This window comes from Podarcis gaigeae, assembly GCF_964106915.1.
Source record: "Podarcis gaigeae genome assembly, chromosome: 12".
NCBI lineage: Eukaryota > Metazoa > Chordata > Lepidosauria > Squamata > Lacertidae > Podarcis > Podarcis gaigeae.
In genome coordinates, this window is record NC_139688.1 from 12948669 (window position 1) to 12966756 (window position 18088).

The 18088-nt window shown below is 45.6% G+C and overlaps 1 protein-coding gene across 2 annotated transcripts in view; it reads right to left on the reverse strand.

Moving 5' to 3' along the window:
* Positions 1 to 17850, reverse strand: part of CNPY1 (canopy FGF signaling regulator 1) — a 54667-nt gene extending 36817 nt beyond the window's left edge. The window contains exons 1-2 of one of the 2 annotated variants that reach the window (XM_083705152.1): positions 17658 to 17850; positions 12023 to 12144 (exon numbers count right to left, since the gene is read on the reverse strand). In XM_083705152.1, coding sequence (XP_083561278.1) covers positions 12023 to 12128 — 106 coding nt within the window. In that variant the 5' untranslated portion in view covers positions 12129 to 12144; positions 17658 to 17850. Of the gene's footprint in view, positions 1 to 12022; positions 12145 to 17653 lie in introns of both variants that reach the window. The other variant, XM_083705151.1, reaches the window with a different exon arrangement.
* Between the last annotated feature and the right edge of the window lie 238 nt (positions 17851 to 18088).

The window sequence follows — 18088 nt, forward strand, 5'->3', positions numbered from 1 at the left end:
CATACAAAAACTAGATTGTCACCAGCCTTTTCTTTTCTCTTTCCAGCAACACTGCTTCTGTGGTCCTTGACTGCTGTTTGGTCTGCAGACATGGGCTGACCATGCTTATATCTCCACAGCATGGAATACTTCACCTGCTGATCGCTGCAGATTGTTGGTGTATCGATCTGTCTCAAGAGACAGCGCCTCTGGGGGTGAAGTCAAACTTCTGTGTTAGCAGCACCGAGGTGACCTCCCTGGGGCACAAGCCTGGGCTGTGTGTCTGGAGCTCCTGGGCTGCCCAGACGACAAGACCCCTCTCTCGGCCTTGCTGATGTGGTCCAAAGGAGAGCAGAGCAATATGTTTGGCACCAGCTTGGCCACAGGAGTTGCCAGAAGGAGGCGGGTAGACATCCCTAGCCCTAACCTGGAGATGTCAGGGTTGAACCCAGGACCTTCTGCATGCAAAGCAGATGCTCTGCTGTTGAGCTGCTCAGCAAAACTGGACCCAAGACCCTTGGGATGCAGGTTTAAGATGCAGCCAGCTGGCTCTCCTCAAGCAGCTCTCCTTAACATGATCCTTGACCAATGTTGTCGGGTGTTGTTGTTTAGTCGTGTCCAACTCTTCGTCACCCCATGGACCAGAGCACGCCAGGCACTCCTATCTTCCACTGCCTCCCGCAGTTTGGTCAAACTCATGCTGGTAGTTTCGAGAGCACTGTCCAACCATCTCGTCCTCTGTCATCCCCTTCTCCTTGTGCCCTCCATCTTTCCCAACATCAGGGTCTTTTCCAGGAAGTCTTCTCTTCTCATGAGGTGGTCAAAGTATTGGAGCCTCAGCTTCAGGATCTGTCCTTCCAGTGAGCACTCAGGGCTGATTTCCTTAAGAATGGAGAGGTTTGATCTTCTTGCAGTCCATGGGACTCTCAAGAGTCTCCTCCAGCACCATAATTCAAAAGCATCAATTCTTTGGCGATCAGCCTTCTTGATGGTCCAGCTCTCACTTCCATACATCACTATGTTGTCAGGTACCAGCTCCAATTGTCTCTGACCATTGACTACATTAGTTGGGGCTGATGGACACTACAGTCCAAAACCTCTGGTGGGCATCAGGTTGGGGAAGTTTGTCCTAAAAGCCTAGTGAAATACTTCAGCATCTTTGCAAATATATAGCACCTAAAGCAAATATATTCAACTGAGCAGTTCTACCTTGTGGTGAAGGGAGAGGTGCTATAGGGAGGGGGGCAGTCCTTTCCTGGAGGGGAGAGGAGGATTTTGTTTCCTGTCTAGTTAGAGATTTGGCACCTTTCAAAAGGGAATACCATCTGTTCCAATACAAACACCCTTTCCCCCCTTCACAGAAGAAACTGATTTCCCAATAAAGTGTCAAAAGATAACAAAGTCTGTTCCAACTAAGCTCATCTGTTTAGTGCCTGGGGGAGCCCTTGGCTGATAAGGCATTGGCTGTTCCTGCAAGGAGGGGCCCCTGTTTAGTCAGCTATTCACAATTTGCTACAAGTCAGAGCTGCTATTGGCTGCCTGGCTCTCATTTATACAGAAATGCTATAGGAGTTAAAAACAAAAGTGGTTTACAAATGCCTGGCTATTTTTTTTAAAAAAAATTGTACCCTGGAAGTTATACCTGTTCTATCCCACAAGCATGGAAGTCTAGGATACGGAACCTGCAGTCCTCCAGATGCTGTTGGACTCCAACTCCCATCAGCCCCAGCCAGCATGGCCAAGACTCAAGGACGGTGGATGATAGGAGTTGTAGTCCAACAACATCTGGGCAGCCACAGGTTCTCCACCTTGATACAAGCTCTGTATCTTCTTTTAAAAAGGGTGAACTCCTCACATACATAGCTGCTGCCAGACAAGGTAACTCTGTCCTGAAAGCTGTCTATCAAGAGCTCCACACAAATCTCACTAAAAACTTCTTAGCTGCTGCCAAGAAAAGTGGCTCCTCCTCCTCCTCCTTTGCAGCTCTCCAGCGATGAAACAGCTTGCTAGGTTCATGCTTTCAAGATGTATTAGCTGTTCTAATGAACTCGGGGAACTCTGTGTATTTTTGTCTTTAAATTCTTGCAGCTAGGAGCCGCAGGATAACCATATGGCTAAAACATTTCTGACAAATTAAGATCAAGTTTCTGTTCAGTCAGGATTTACTTATACTTGATGTTAATTAGGATATGGACTGCTGCTGCGGGTGATGGAACTACCAAGAGATTGTCTCCTGCCAACCTTAATATCCAAGAGGGTCTGCAGGGAAGGAGATGGCTTCGTTCAGATATTACAGCCTTGCACCAACATGAAGAAGAGCATAAAAAGAGTTTACTGGATCAGGCCAATGGGCCACCTGAACCAGCATCCTGTTCCCACAGTGGCCAACTACATCCTTGTGGGAAACCTGCAAGCACTGGTCAATTCAGAGGCATTACTTCCTCTGACCGCTAAGGCAGAGCAGATCCATCATTGGCAGTGACAACTGACAACCTTATCCTCCATAGATTTGTTCAGTCCTCTTTTAAAGCCATCCAAGTTGGTAGCCCTCAGTGCCTCCAGTGGCAGTGAGTTCCACAGTTTAACTACACGCTACTTTCTTTGATGATGTTCAGTTGCTCCAGCGGCCCTCTAAACACCACCTTAAAGATTGATTCTCCTTCCTCTCCTGCTGGAAGGAACGCAAGGCAAGCTGACCGCGGGTGACCAGAATAAAAGAGCTGGACACTGCGTTGCTCAGTAGCAGTGGAGGCTGGTCTGTTATCGAGTGAATGGGACTGTGCCCAGCCAACATCAGTCTGTCTCCAGGCAGCCAACATCCAACCTTCCTAGTGATACCTGGTCCAGAGGTTGGTCCTGGCTGTCAGCATCCTCTGTCTTATTTCTTGGTGCTGCCCTTCTGGAACTCAGCAGGAAAGAAGATGGGGTCAAGACTCTTAATCTCAGGGTTTGGGGTTCAAGCCCTGCATTGGGCAAAAAGATATCTGTATTGCACGGAGTTTAGACTCGATGGTCCTTGTGCTCCCTTCTGACTCTGCAATTCTGTGATTCTGTGACTTCAAGTCCTCCTCCACAGTGGACTTTTGCACCCAAGGAGACCCCTGGTAAAAGGGCCAGGAGGCCACTCCTGCAGAACTCTGTGCTTCCCATTGGGTCTGCTGCCACTGTCGCATTTGAGGCCTGGGTGGTGAAGGGAAAGAGTTGGGAATCAAGGCTGTGCTCAGATGAGTCACTGCGGTGTTCAGACATACCATCCATGCACAGAAGCACTCCAGGCTACCTTGAGATGGTTGGTTCTTGGAGATCAGCCTTTGTCAACCATATAGGAGCAAACGCCTAGGGGCCGAGGTGTCTTCACTCCCATAATAAAATACTTGAGGGGTATGGGGCCCCCCCCGTGTTGATGTGCATTGCCATTCAAATTGTGTACAAGCACCACATCATGATCAATTATTCAGGGTGGGGCTTACTTGGGCCCCCAAATATTTTAGTCAAGTTGACACTCCTAGTCAACCAGGTGCCCTCTGGATATTTTGGACTATAGCTCCCATCAGCCCCAGCCAGCACGGGATAGGAACTGTAGTTCTTGGAGGGTACCAAGCTGGAGACGGCTGTTCTGGGTCCTCCAGCTGTGTCAAATGTCTCTGTGCGGTCCCATATCACTGCCTCCAAAGAAAACTGCCCAGGGTCTAAGATGTGCAGGATCCTGGCACAGACTGGGAACCATCGGTGGTCCTTGATGCAGAACTGGGACTATGTTTCTGGTACTCCCTTGGACCAATAGCAGAGGGCGCTCTGCATGTTTCTTTTGCCCCACTGCCTCAGTGCCCCCAGAAGACAGATGAGGCCCATTCCGTCTGAACGCTTGTTCCAGTCCTCCTCTAAAATTAATTAAGTCCGGAGATCAGGCGGCCGGGAAGGGCTGATGAAGCTGTGAAATTTTCAGTTGAAACCATCTTTCAACTCCTGCCAAGGCCTTGTGTGGGAGCTGGAAATGATTTAGAAAGGTTGAGAGGAGGCCAAACAGCCAGTAATTGAATAATCCAGCCCAGATAGGAAACCAAAGCAGAAGCAAAGGGGGCTTTTGCATCCTGACAAGTTAGCACTGGTTCAGAAGCCTGGAAATAAATACTAAAATAACAGGGTTATTCCTCAAGACAGAATGAGCACGTCTCTCAGTTGTCATCCTGAATGGAAGATAATTGCCTCGATGCCTGACTCACTCCCAGGACCAAATATGCAGCCGTGTAACCTGCTGTCACACATTTCTTCACTGGCCGGCAATTCCTTTGATAAATAAAGCAGTTGCCTTGAATTTGCCAAAGCAAATATCCACACAAAGGCATCATATTGCAAATGCAAATTCTGGAGGTACCTGGTGATGCAGCACAGAGGGACACGGAGCGGAGGGGGGGGGAGCACAGCTCCAAGACTTTTGCTTCAGAAACCCACAACCAGGAAGCTGAGAACAAACCTTAGCTGCACGTTGCGTTTTGTTGCCAGTGAAAACCCCACAATCCCATTTTTCGGGCATAATGCTAAATCAGGATTCGGTGTTTTCTTCCCTCCAGACTGGAAAGATGCAATCACAACTGTTAAGTTGTGGGTGAACATATCAGACAACACAGCAATTCTTCAGACAGCTCTTGTTTATTCACAGGCCAGAACAGAACTGAGCTGAAGGGTTCAACCAGCCTGCTTATATAGAACTCAACTACAACGCAACAGTAACAACTTTCTGTAACTATCCAATCACTGAACGTCACTTTCAATTCCTTATTTGCATATGCGGACCTGAGTGAAAACTATCTACAGTATCCCCCTGCTGGCCCAGGATGAGAACTTCAGTACATAACAACAAGAAACCATTACCTGTGATTTACTGCAGGGCTGAGGCACAGACAGGTGGTGGGTGGTGGGTGGGGTCACATGCTACAAGTCACATGGTTCAAGTCCCCACTTGAGTCTTCCTTTGCAGCCCTCCAGTGGCAGACTTGGGGCTTTCAAATATCAGTGGCCCCCTGTGTGACACCAAAATCCAGGCAACTTCCCTCCTCTTGTCTTCTTTTCTGCATTATTGTTGAGGTTCCCTCTCTGCTCAGCTCCCCTAAATCTGCCGCTGAGCCTGACTTACATTCCAGCTACAGTGCCAAAGATTCCTGCTCCACCTTTGACAGGGATCAGCTATGCTTCAGTCAGGTTTGCGATCAGCAGGGATTGGGCCCACTCAGCTCCGATCAGGAACTTCCAAGCAGAACCATTATAATTTTTAATAATAAAAAAAAATATTATTTATACGCTGCCCATCTTGTCTGGGTTGCCCCAGCCATTCTGGGCAGTTCCCAACAAAACATTAAAAACACAAAATTCCCAGAGGGGCTTACATTTGGCACCAGATTCATTTATTTTATTTATTAAATTTGTAGACCGCCTTTCGTCCGAAGATCACAGGGCAGTTCACAAAATTGAAAGGGCAGCAGGCACAAATCCCACTTGTGGAAGAACAATCAGGAACACCATGGTTCCCCTGCAGCCACAGCTTTACCTGCCCCACACTTGCCATCAGTTGGGGGAAGGGGTGCCAACGAATAAAATATGGGAGGGGGGTTTCTGGTAAGCCCTACCCCACATAATCTATCACAAACCATTTGAACAGCAATGCTCATTTATTTTGGGGAGGTGGTCCCTCAAATATTTTATTGGGGGGTGAAGGGACCTCAGCTTCTAGGAATTGGCTCCTATAGGTGGGAGGCAGGTGGATGTGGCTGTGGCGGGGGTGGGAACGGCCTGGCAGGCCAAATTTGGCCACAAGCTGGAGGCTCCCTTCTGTGAAGTGTGAACAAGGCCAGGAAGCCTTGAGGAGGTTTTGAACCTTAAATCTTCCTAGGCCAGGCCTGATACTTTAGCCACTACCCCACAAGCTACTTTTAATATCCACCTTTCCCCACCTTTTACTATTAGAATCGTCATTAGGTAGCTAAGGTGGGTGTTAAGTTGTGGGTGAGCATATCATATGACACAGCGATTCTTCAGACAGCTCTTGTTTATTCACAGGCCAGAACAGAACTGAACTGAAGGGTTCAGCCAACCTGCTTATATAGAGCTCAACTACAATGCAACAGTAACAACTTTCTATAACTATCCAATCACTGAACGTCACTTTCAATTTCTTATTTGCATATGTGAACCTGAGTGAAAACTATCTACAGTATCCCCCTGCTGGCCCAGGGTGAGAACTTCAGTACATAACAGTGGGTTTGTTTGTTTTTTTAAAGGAAGGTCACTTCCTTCAGTACTTTTCAGGCTCTGCAGAACTCTGTGGTTCCAAAATGGCAAACCGACGGTCCAAAATATAAAACTCGGCACCAGCGGCAACACAGTACAGACGTTCACACATACATTGCAGATCCTCAGCCCTGAACTAACATATTTTACAGATAGATTATACCCGATTCACAGTGCGCTCCTAGACACAGTTTAGTTGGTGGGTATATGATTGCATCCCAAAGCAGTGTTTCTCATCACCTGCAACCAAATTCTATCCCTTTATCACAGATGCTGGTTGCCCACCTTAATATTTGAGAGAGGCTATTAATTTTACTTTTCTCGTTCTTTCCTGGACTGGATTCAGCCACTCCTATCTGGAAAGCCTAACAACTGCCTTCCAATGCGCAGCATCCCCAAGGGGGAGCTTGACTGTCATTACGGATATTTCCCTGCAATGTTGCAGTGTGCAGACAGCGTTGGGCACCTTCTAGGGAGCCCTTTCATACTCTGCAACTGGCTACCGTCCCCTTGCATGAACTGAAAGTGAATACGCAGAACTGGCTGCAACCTGCAGACCTTCCACTCCAGATAAACGCAGGTGCCGTGGCAAAGGAATCGGCCGGAGAGGGTGCCTTGAGGGGAATTTTGGCTCCTCTGCTTCACGGCACACTGCTCCAACCTGTGTGTTCCTTGGCTGGTCTTTTTTTTTTATTAAATAGTTTTTACTGGTTTTTCAATATATACATCCGTTATGAAATATCTCTCTAACAATTTTCCATTTTTTCCTGCCCCCCTCCCCTGGACTTCCCTCATAGTTCCACTTTGTTTTACTTTCAATTTATTCATCCTGCGTATTATTTCCCCAATTAATTCCTAATACATTTACATCTATTATTATTATTATTATTATTATTATTATTATTATTATTATTTACATTTGTGAATGTTTACTCAAACCCTGCCAATGAGTCCAGCTCTTCATGTTGTCTCTTCATATATATTGTAAATGGTTCCCATTCTCTTTTAAAGTCTTTGTTGTCCCTTTCATGTAATTTATCTGTTAATTTGGCTAATTCTGCATATTCCATGAATTTTTCTTGCTATTGTTCTTTCGTTAGGGTTTCTTCTGTCTTCCAAGCTTGTGCTAGTAGAATTCTTGCTGCTATTGTTGTATACATAAATGATTTCCAGTTGTCTTTCCTTATTTCTTGATCTAAAATCCCTAGGAGGAATGCTTCTGGTTTCTTAACGTAAGTCTTTTCAAACATTTCTTTTTCATTCATTATATATCATTTCCCAATAATTTCTGACCTTTTTTCATTCCGACCACATAGGATAAAATGTACCATCTTTTTCTTTACATTTCCAACAAGTTTTTGATCCCGTCTTATACATTTTAGCCACTTTCCCTGGTGTAATGTACCATCTAGACATCATTTTCATATAATTCTCTTTCAATAAAATACAGTCTGTAAATTTTAAATTCGCCTTCCACATCCTTTCCCAATCTTCAAATTGTATATCATGACCTAAATCTTGAGCCCACTTCCTTGGCTGGTCTTAAGCACTTTTGTTTATACTCGGCACTGAATGCTCCTTTTGGTGGAACATTTTTAGTCTAAGGAAAAAGCTGGATCAATTCTATGCCGTGGCATTTGTCAATAAATCAGTGGGATGCCTGGCTTCATTAGGCAGCCTTGCAGGCTGATATCTGACATGCAAAGCAGGGCTGTTAGCAATGAGATTACACAGAACCAGAACCCTCTTGTTGAGCACAAGGCGGAAATCTGCCTAGTCTGGATTCTGCAAAGGTCTTAGCAACCATAGCCAATCCTAAATCATCCCAAAGGCCGATGAGTTAAAATAACTTGGGTCTCGTGCAAATTAACCATTATGCTATGGAGAAGGCATCCAAGCCTGCAATGAGGGGATGTGGCTATGGGGTAAAATAGCAGTGAGGACCCTCTGTCCCATGGGGGCCTAACTAGGCATAGTAGGGGTCCTAATTTGGCCCACATGCCCGTTTTCCCCAAACCAGGTCCACCTGACTTGCCCCTGACATCATACATGACTTCAGGTGTGGACAGGTAAACAAACAAGATGGTTCCTTGACAAGCAGGGATCCCTCTCAGCTGACTGCCCCAAACACAGAGCCCCAATTGGATCAGCACCACAGGATCATGCCAGGATTTGTCAGAGGGGAAAGAGAAATGGGAGGAGATCTTATGAGCCTAGACTCTGTTGGCAGTTTAGGATGAAAACATAGGCTTGAGGGTGGAGCCAGGAAGTGGGATCCTGTTTCCTCCCTTCCCCATCCATGAAGTGCCTTTGCTCATGGATGTTTCTCTGGGTGGCAATGTTTTTTTCTTTATTTTATGTTATTTCACTGAATGGATTGTTATTGATTGCTTTGGCCACACCCAACGTTGGAATGCTGCCCTCAGAAGATTGGTCATGTTTAAATACGGCCCTTGGGTCAAAAGGGGTTCTCCATCCCTATCCTAAGGGAGAATTAAATAGCAATGAAAAAGAAGAAGAAGAAGAAGAAGAAGAAGAAGAAGAAGAAGAAGAAGAAGAAGAAGAAGAAGAAGAAGAAGAAAAGTTTGGATTTGATATCCCGCTTTATCACTACCCGAAGGAGTCTCAAAGTGGCTAACCTTCTCCTTTCCCTTCTTCCCTCACAACAAACACTCTGTGAGGTGAGTGGGGCTGAGAGACTTCAGAGAAGTGTGACTGGCCCAAGGTCACCCAGCAGCTGCATGTGGAGGAGCGGAGACGTGAACTTGGTTCACCAGATTACGAGTCTACCGCTCTTAACCACTACACCACACTGGGGACACAAAAATCTTTTCCAAAGCATTGTCTTGGGAATTCTACAGCATTTCCCTTCCCACCAGTTCCATCTGCAGCAGACCAGTGTGTGTCAAAAGGAGATGGTGAAATTTCCATGGGGAGGCATAGGAAACACTGTACACTGAAATACACTCCAGAGTAGAGTCCGGAAATTAACTGGAGAACAAGAGAACTGCTGCAACCTGCTTTCAACCACAGCAGGGCAACACCTCTGTTTCTTGCGTAGATCTCATTCTGGGTGGGAGAACAATGGCTGCTACAGCTCTTGGTCCCTTTAAATCCATGCGCATCTGTAAGCCACATCAATTGCCACCTTGCTTCCTTCTGCTACTTTTCAGGAAACACAAGGTGGTCTGTCTCTCAAAACTGCCGCGCTTGCATCACCCAAACCAGACTTTTGTCAAGGGATCCGGGGACTGACGGGCGGCGGCTTTTGCAGCCACCGACACTCATAAGGGAGGGTTTATTTCAATATGTTGCTGAAACTACTTCGTGTCAGGTTATCCGTCTCAGGGGGGAACGCACGTTTCTTATAGCTCATTGTGCCATCTGTTAAAAGACACAGCCACTTGTCTCTCTGCTCGGCGACCACAGATGGAGAGTTTCCCCCTCCTGCGTGCAACTGTCAATAGATGACAAAGCCTTGTTGTTTTGGAGCCAGGAGGAATTGCAGAGGAGGACGAGAGGGCAACATGGGTGCTCCTGAATGGACCGACTCCCTGCATAGAGGTATTAGGTTATGTAGAATGCACTGTGCCAGCCAGCAAGGACAAGTTCTAGAAGGATTTCAATATCTTCAAGCTGGTTTGATATTAAGAGCTGCTTATCAAATAAAGTAACACGGGGAACGTTAACTGTGTTCAATGGCCCTGGCTCCCAGAGAAATAAATATAGGATTGCAGCCTTATTTGCGCAATAAAAGGGTCAATATGAACCTATCACTTACATTTGGTAGTAGGATTAAACTTGCATGCTTTATTCATCGGCAATGCTTTCCTTATAACTACTAAGACCCAGGCTGGTCATAGAAAATAAATCCTAGGAACAGATCTACATATTCAGAGAACTCCTATGGTACAGTTTCCCAGCAACGGAGACATTGCAGTTTGAAGGTGGGTGACTGACTTTATTCTTGAATGCTTCCCTGCATCAAAATCTCCCTGCCCATGGAAAACCAGCAAGCCATCGAAGGGAGTCCATCTTAGCCATGTTTTCTATGTGTGGGGGTTTTAAAACGAGGGAGCTCTCAAGCATGCAACCTCTTGCCTACAGCATATTAGACTAGAAGACGGTGTTTGATTGGCCCTTTGAAAAATATCTTTGGATTTACAATCATACCTCAATTCGGGTGGGGGGTTATTGGGTTGTTTTTATTTTGATTATGTATTTTGTGGTTTTATATTTTCATTTTATTTTGTGAACCGCCCTGAGTCCTCCCGGTATAGGGCGGTATATAAATTCTAATAATAATAATAATAATAATAATAATAATAATAATAATAATGGTGTGTGATGCGCCTCCACGTCTGAATCAACGGCAAGGGCCACTCTTAAGGCACCTCTGCAGCATTGGTGGTGCTTCTCTGCGGTGCATCTCATGCCACTGCCCTGGAAATGCACGCAGCAGGGGATTATGTGGGAAGACTAACTGAGACGGCAGCAAAAGAAACAACCAAATTCTGCGCCCATAAACGGGGTCTTTCTCATTATGTTGCTGAAGCAGTGGGAGAAGCAGCCACATGAAAACCAAAGGGTGGGACCCTAAACACGGAGTGGTGTTCAGCATTTTACTCAGCTTTAGCTAAGTTTTACTCAGTGTGTTGTTGTTTAGTCATTTAGTCATGTCCGACTCTTCGTGACCCCATGGACCAGAGCACGCCAGGCACTCCTATCTTCCACTGCCTCCCGCAGTTTGGTCAAACTCATGCTGGTAGTTTCGAGACCACTGTCCAACCATCTCGTCCTCTGTCGTCCCTTCTCCTTATGCCCTCCATCTTTCCCAACATCAGAGTCTTTTCCAGGGAGTCTTCTCTACTCATGAGGTGGCCAAAGTATTGGAGCCTCAGCTTCAGGATCTGTCCTTCCAGTGAGCACTCAGGGCTGATTTCCTTCAGAATGGAGAGGCTTGATCTTCTTGCAGTCCACGGGACTCTCAAGAGTCTCCTCCAGCACCATAATTCAAAAGCATCAATTCTTCGGCGATCAGCCTTCTCAGTGTAGGCTTAGCCTTACTCAGCCTTACTCAGTGTAGACTCATTGAAATGAATGAACATTATGTCCATTAATCTCAGTGTGTCTAATATGAGTAAAACTTAATTGAATAACACTGCCCATGGGGTTGCATCCAACTGAGAATGTAAGAAGAGCGTGCTGGATTGGGCCAGTGGCCCATCTCGTCCAGCCTCCTTTTCTCAGGGGGGCCAATCAGATTCCTGCAAGCAGGATTTGAGCACAAGAGCGCTCTCCTGCTGTGGTTTCCAGCAGCTGGTTTTCAGAAGCATGGCCACCTTTGACAGGCAGAGCCATCAACAAAGACATACTCAGTGTAGACTATTCAAAATCAACAGAAGCATTATTTGTATTTTTGCTTATTTGATTTATGGATCGCTTCCCATAAAGCACCTCAGAGCACTGTCACAATACAATAAAACCAAATAGAAAACAATTGCAGGCATAAAAACAGTCAAAACAATGAAATATATAAAAACAATTTCAAATCCAATACGTAGTCATTGATTTAAATGAGCCTGCTGCAGGTAAGTTGGATCCAGCCCACAGTCTCCCATTATGCTGCTGGTGTAAAATGGGAAGCAGCCACACATAAATAGCTGTCCTATTGCTGAGAGCTGGCCATACGCAAAGGTGAGAGCTTTGAGGGATTAGCAGTAAGTGACATGAGGAAATACCCAGCTGGGCTACTAACCTCCACAGAACAGCTCTGGGTCTCGCTGTCCTTTAGCGGTGTCGCTGAACAGAACAAGCAGCAGCAGCGGTAGCAGGAGCAACAGCGTCACTGGAGACACAGCCATTCCACAGGCACCCAATCTGAGGGGATAGACAGGGCATTAGCAAAACGCAAATGTGCTTTTTATAGGTGGCCATTTATAGCCCCAATCTTGGCACACTCAGTTAGGGTTAAATAACAACCGTGGGTATTAGGGATGGGGAGAAATTTCAATGCCAGCTGATCTGATTTGCACTTTGCAAAACCGCATGCAGACTAGAGTTCAAAATCTGCAACCTTCTGAATTTTGCAAAGCAGTTCTCCAATCAAATAATGTGTGCATTAGGAGAAGGCTAATTTAGTGGAAGCCTATATAAATAAGTTGCAAATCCATACCATTTTTAAACACAAAATGGTCAAGGAGGTGGAGCAGATCCCCTATGGTTATAACATTATAACTCACCTTTTTTCAAATTAAAAAGTTAGTACTGGTGTTGTGTGCATGACTTTGCCTACTCTCCTTTTTTATACCCTAGAGGTGTGTAAAATTTTGCACCATGTGGGGAAAGGGCCAGAGCTCAGTGGGGAAGCATCAGCCTTGCACCCAGAAAGCCCCAAGAAAGAACCCCCGAAATCTCCAGATAGGACTGGGAAAAACTCCCTGTCTGAAACCCTAGAAAGCCGCTGCCAAACTGTGTTGTCATTACTGAGATGGATGGACCAATAGTCTGACTCTGTATAAGGCAAATGTGCCTAAATTACCGTATTTTTTGCTCTATAAGACTCAATTTTTCCCTCCTAAAAAGTAAGGGGAAATGTGTGTGTGTCTTATGGAGCGAATGCAGGCTGCGCAGCTATCCCAGAAGCCAGAACAGCAAGAGGGATTGCTGCTTTCACTGCGCAGCTATCCCTCTTGCTGTTCTGGCTTCTGAGATTCAGAATATTTTTTTTCTTGTTTTCCTCTTCCAAAAACTAGGTGCGTCTTGTGGTCTGGTGCATCTTATAGAGCAAAAAATACGGGTATTCCTTTCCCCCCCTCATAACCCTAGAACTTCAGGCCATTCAATGAAGCTCAGTGGTAGGAGATTTAGGACAATGAAGCATGCAGTTAAACTTTGGAACTCACTACCACAAGGTGTAGCGATGGGTGCCAACTTGGATTGGAGAAATCCATGGTAGATAAGGCTATATCAATGGCTGCTAGCCATAACAGCTAGGGTCTGCCTCCATGGTCAGAGGCAGAACGCCTCTTTATATGAGTTGCTAGGAATCATAAATTGCACTCAGACCCTGCTAATGGGCTTTCAACAGGCACCTTGCTGGCCACTCAGGGTTCCGGTTTGGCCTCTTCTAATAGTGTCATGTTCTTATCACAAACATTGAAATGGGTTTTCAAACCGGCTAGCCGTTGAGAAGTGCTCTTGTGTTAGATGAATTTCCAGGACATTATCCTTCTGTCACATGCTTTAACCACAGTGCAAAAAAGTCTGCCCATCTTTCTGTATCACTATGCAATGTATTGTAAAATGCACCTGTAACAAGATGTGTTGTACATAATCGATCTGTCACGTTGCGATGATCCATTTCCCTCTGTCTGAGAGATTTCTCTGTATCAGTGCCGTGCTTCTGTTACAGCAACAAAGACATCCTTATTTGATATTTAAATGCCCCCTGGACTGCACCTGGAACTCTCCTTTTGCTGAAGAGAGCTAAGCACACTGTTTCAGCCTTGCCACAGCTTGCTTGAGCCTCAGTGCCAGAAACTGAATATTGGGCTTTTGATCCAATCCAGCAGGGCTCTTCTTATGTTCACATGTTGGGAGTTCTGAGTTGGATGTTCCTTACAACATCTACCAACAAGGACGTAAATCTCAGCTATCTTTCAAGCTTTGAGAGCTGAGCTTGCTGCATCACACAGCAAAGCAATGTTTTTTCTGCTTAGCTCCATACAAAGAACCTGAGCTGTAGTGCAAGGGGCTAATGGATTTGCAAAGGACCTGAACTATGTACCAAACTGTTTTGCAAGCTCAGCTCTTGAACTGCTTTGATTAACATTGTTCTTTCTATATATATAAAAAAATCAATACAAGGCAAAAACAAAGGCAAAGTGGGAGGCATCAGAACCGAAAACAGGAGATAAATGAGTTCAATTAGTAATCTTTCGGAAAGTGTGAGAGTTGGCAGATCTGTATTTTTTGCCACCTATGGTGAGGGCAGATTAAGCCATCCTGCACTGTTGTGTTGCAAGACTTTGGTACTGAAAAAGTTCCCTATCCCCCAGATGATCAAAATTAGTTCCTTTTAACTATTTGCATGTTTGTAAAATGTTATTTGAATCTCATACATACAAATAAGCCCCATCCACTCTTGGGGGCTTTCCAAACTGAGTCAGATTCAAACTCCAGGATACCTTGGCAGCTGTTCTCCCCTCCCCCTTCTAAACTTCATGGGTGGAACCAGTTTCTCTAGTGTGTATAAACCAAAGAATAACAACTCTGCAAAGCCAATGAGGCATGGACCCATGGGGGGGGGGGGGAACGGGTCGCCAGCATGCTGGTCTCAGCCAAGTTTCCAAACAAACAGATTGCTTCCTCAGCAGACAAGGAGCAATTCCCACCCAAACTAGTCAGCAGTAATCTAGTGTCACCTGTAATCTAGTGTCAGTAATCTGGCGTCACTTTATAGAGTCAGTAGTATGGTCATTGAGGGGGGGGGGACTCACCCTGCACCCAGAGGTAACTGCTTCATCAGTTGCAGGTGCTCTTGGAGGAAAGTGATTATTGGGACCCATTCCAGACCGGATGCTGGATCAGGTTTGGGATGGAATCAGCCTTGGATGCCCCAATGGATGACTTTTCTTGGGAGAGGGATAGAGGGAGTGCAACCCTGTTGATTCTGCTTAATCTCTTAAGTCATAGCAACTCTCCTTGTCCTTATAACCATGTCCTGAAGCCTTTCTCGTATGGAGTTCTAAGTTAGTAGTCCTGACTAGCAGCTCCAAAGTATCTTTCTTCCAGTTATTTGGAACAAGTCCAAGCCGTGCCTTAGCTTCAGCACCCTTGGTTGAAAGTCCTCAATGGACAGCTCCTTGTTCTTTTCTATATATGAAGAGACCTCAGCTGGTCTGTGCAGCCACCAGCAGAAACAGTGGGTTCCCTGTGTGGCCTTGCTCCTTTGTAAAAGCCTCATCCCCTTCCTGCACAGCAGTGAGTATAGTTTCACTCTCCTTCTGGGTCCCAGGTGGTTCATCACAGTTCACCTTTTCCCTTGGAGAAGAATCGTTCTTCCCTGGATGGTGCTCACCTGCCTTTATCAGGGGTCCTGCTGCCTCCCTTCTCTGAATGAGTGGAGCTGGGTGATAACGCAATACTATTTTAAAAGACTTAAAGGGGCGACTCTTCCACCAGGCCAATAACTGAAGAGGTCTCTCTTTGCCATAGGCAAAAGATTCTGAAAGATTTCCACTGTTTCCCTCTCTCTCTCGTTCTGATTTGTATTTTGGGTTGGCTGGATACAAACCACTGAATCAGGGAGTGGGAACCTGTGGCCCTGCAGATGCTGCTGGACTTCAGCTTCCATCATCCCTGACCTTTAGCTCTGCTGGCAACCCCAACATCTGGAGGGCCACATCCCTTCCTTGAACACATCCACCTATCTCTCATTGCACTTATACATTCCCCGGTCAACACACAGACAAAAACACGATAGAACTGCATGTGTAGTGGATGAAGAACAACAACAGCCACTTACTGGAAGTTTCTGCTTGACATAACTTGAAAGTGTGTGGTGTGTTACGGGACCTCTTCACTCATTCTGTAGCATGTGTGTGTATACATGCAACACTTCCACACTGCATCAGCATAATCTAACAGATGACTAGAGCCCTCATAGTAAAGAGCATGGACCATATTGTCAAGGGGAAAAACAGCAGGTATTAAACTTGGTCCAGAAAAATCCTTTCCATCTACTGACACTGCCTGGGCAGATAACCACGAGCACCCATTGAGACTGGTAGGGTGGAAGGGAAGGAAGACACAGGAGGTGAAGCGAGAGCCAATGACAGAGGGAGCCAACTAATTCTCATTGTACCCCCTTCCCTGCTGAGTTCTGTAAGATCAACATCAAGATTAAAGACAAGGAAGGTAATAGGCTTCACCACCCCTTGGGTGCCTTGTGAGTAAGGAGGCAGGCAGGTGAGTACAAACTGAAGTTAAAGGTAAAGGTAAAGGGACCCTTGACCATTAGGTCCAGTCGTAACCGACTCTGGGGTTGCGGCACTCATCTTGCTTTATTGGCTGAGGGAGCCGGCGTACAGCTTCCGGGTCATGTGGCCAGCATGACTAAGCCGCTTCTGGTGAACCAGAGCAGCTAACAGAAACACTGTTAACCTTTGCTTTCGAACTGCTAGGTTGGCAGGAGCAGGGACCGAGCAATGGGAGCTCACCCCGTCGTGGGGATTCGAACCGCCAACCTTCTGATCTGCAAGTCCTAGGCGCTGTGGTTTAACCCACAGCACCACCCACATCCCACAAACTGAATTTGGTGGGGTCCAGTTTTAGTATATGTGCTGCCAAAGCGAGCACAGGTTGGTGGGGCCATGCCCCATTCACCCTAATGGACCAGCCTCCACTGGAGAAAGGAGAGAGACTTTGTGATCACATAGCACCTCACTTTTCACTCTGCATTATGCTTCTTTGTGCTGGAGCCATCCATAATCTCATTTAAAAAGAGGTGGGAAATAAATCCTCAACATTGTGCATGCAGCCCAGCAAATTTAGATTTGGTTTTTCAAAGGCTGGTAAATATAAGTTCCTATCTGAACATAGTTAGTAGAAAAGAGAAACTGGGATTTTTTTTGCCTAGCTTTTCATACTTCAGTCCAGGGACTGATGAACTTCTTAACTTATACACAATTTTAACTTCTAAGATGTACTTTGCAGAAGCACCGTTTAACTTTTTCCAAATCCAAATGTTGCCTTGCCATTGAAATGCAAAACTAAGGTACATTGGGAGGGGGAAGTTAATGTAGCCTGCCCCATGAAATCAAGTGCTATCATTTTTTTAATCTTAGATTTCACTTAGCACTTCTGTAAATATATGTGTGATTGTTTCTTTCTGTTTAAAGAACTCAGGACAGGCCTAGGGGTTCGGACATTTAAAAAAAATTACCTTGTTTTTGAGAGGGAAAAGGAAGAGGAGCTGTTTTTTAAAACTAGCTATGGTACCTGGTAGCAGGATGCAGAATAAATTAGTGTTTTCTGTTGCTATGTCCCTTAGCAAATACAACATAATTCAGGAACCTGAATATAGCTTCCCTCAAGGCTCTTGGAGTCATGCTGGCAGGAAATACAGTATCACTTTAAAATTAAATAAATGTTGTGAGGATGAGAACAGAAGGAGGGCTTCGTTCTGGGCCCAAAGGCTAACAAACCTACAGAGATGCAAAAATACCCTAGAGTAAACAGTCTCTACCCTATATTTATAATCCAAACTGAACTGGACTTCAGTGATCTCAAATGAAACAAAACCATTCTGAAGATAAGCCCAAAGCTCCTGTGTTTGATTCATAAAATGTTATTCAGAGTCATCAGCTGGATTTTAAAAGCTTACCTACTTTGCAAGATTTCAGCCTCTCTTCAACCCAAGCTGCAATATGTATGGCTGTAAGTTTCAGACTGGGTAACTTTTAAGAAGCTGATGTTCATCCAGAGATTTTTCCCCCTCCCTCTTCAGCACAACGATCTTCTCATTTCTCTTTCTCAGTAAAGCAGTTGAGTCTGTCACTGATGCAAGCTGTCACCCGGCCTCTTTGCTCTCCCAGCATTTCTGTTATCATAAAGTGAAGCAGCGGTGGGGGGGGGGAGAGGAGTGAACCAATCACAGGGCACCATGTGGGGAAAAACAAGGTGCCAGGCAGCCAATGGAAAGCTCCTGTTTTCCTGCCCCAAGCAGGTAGCACAGGGGAGAGAATGGAATTCCAGTTGCCATGGTGAGTGAAATCACCTGCATGACACGTGGCCCTGTTTTAAGATTTCCGGAGCATGT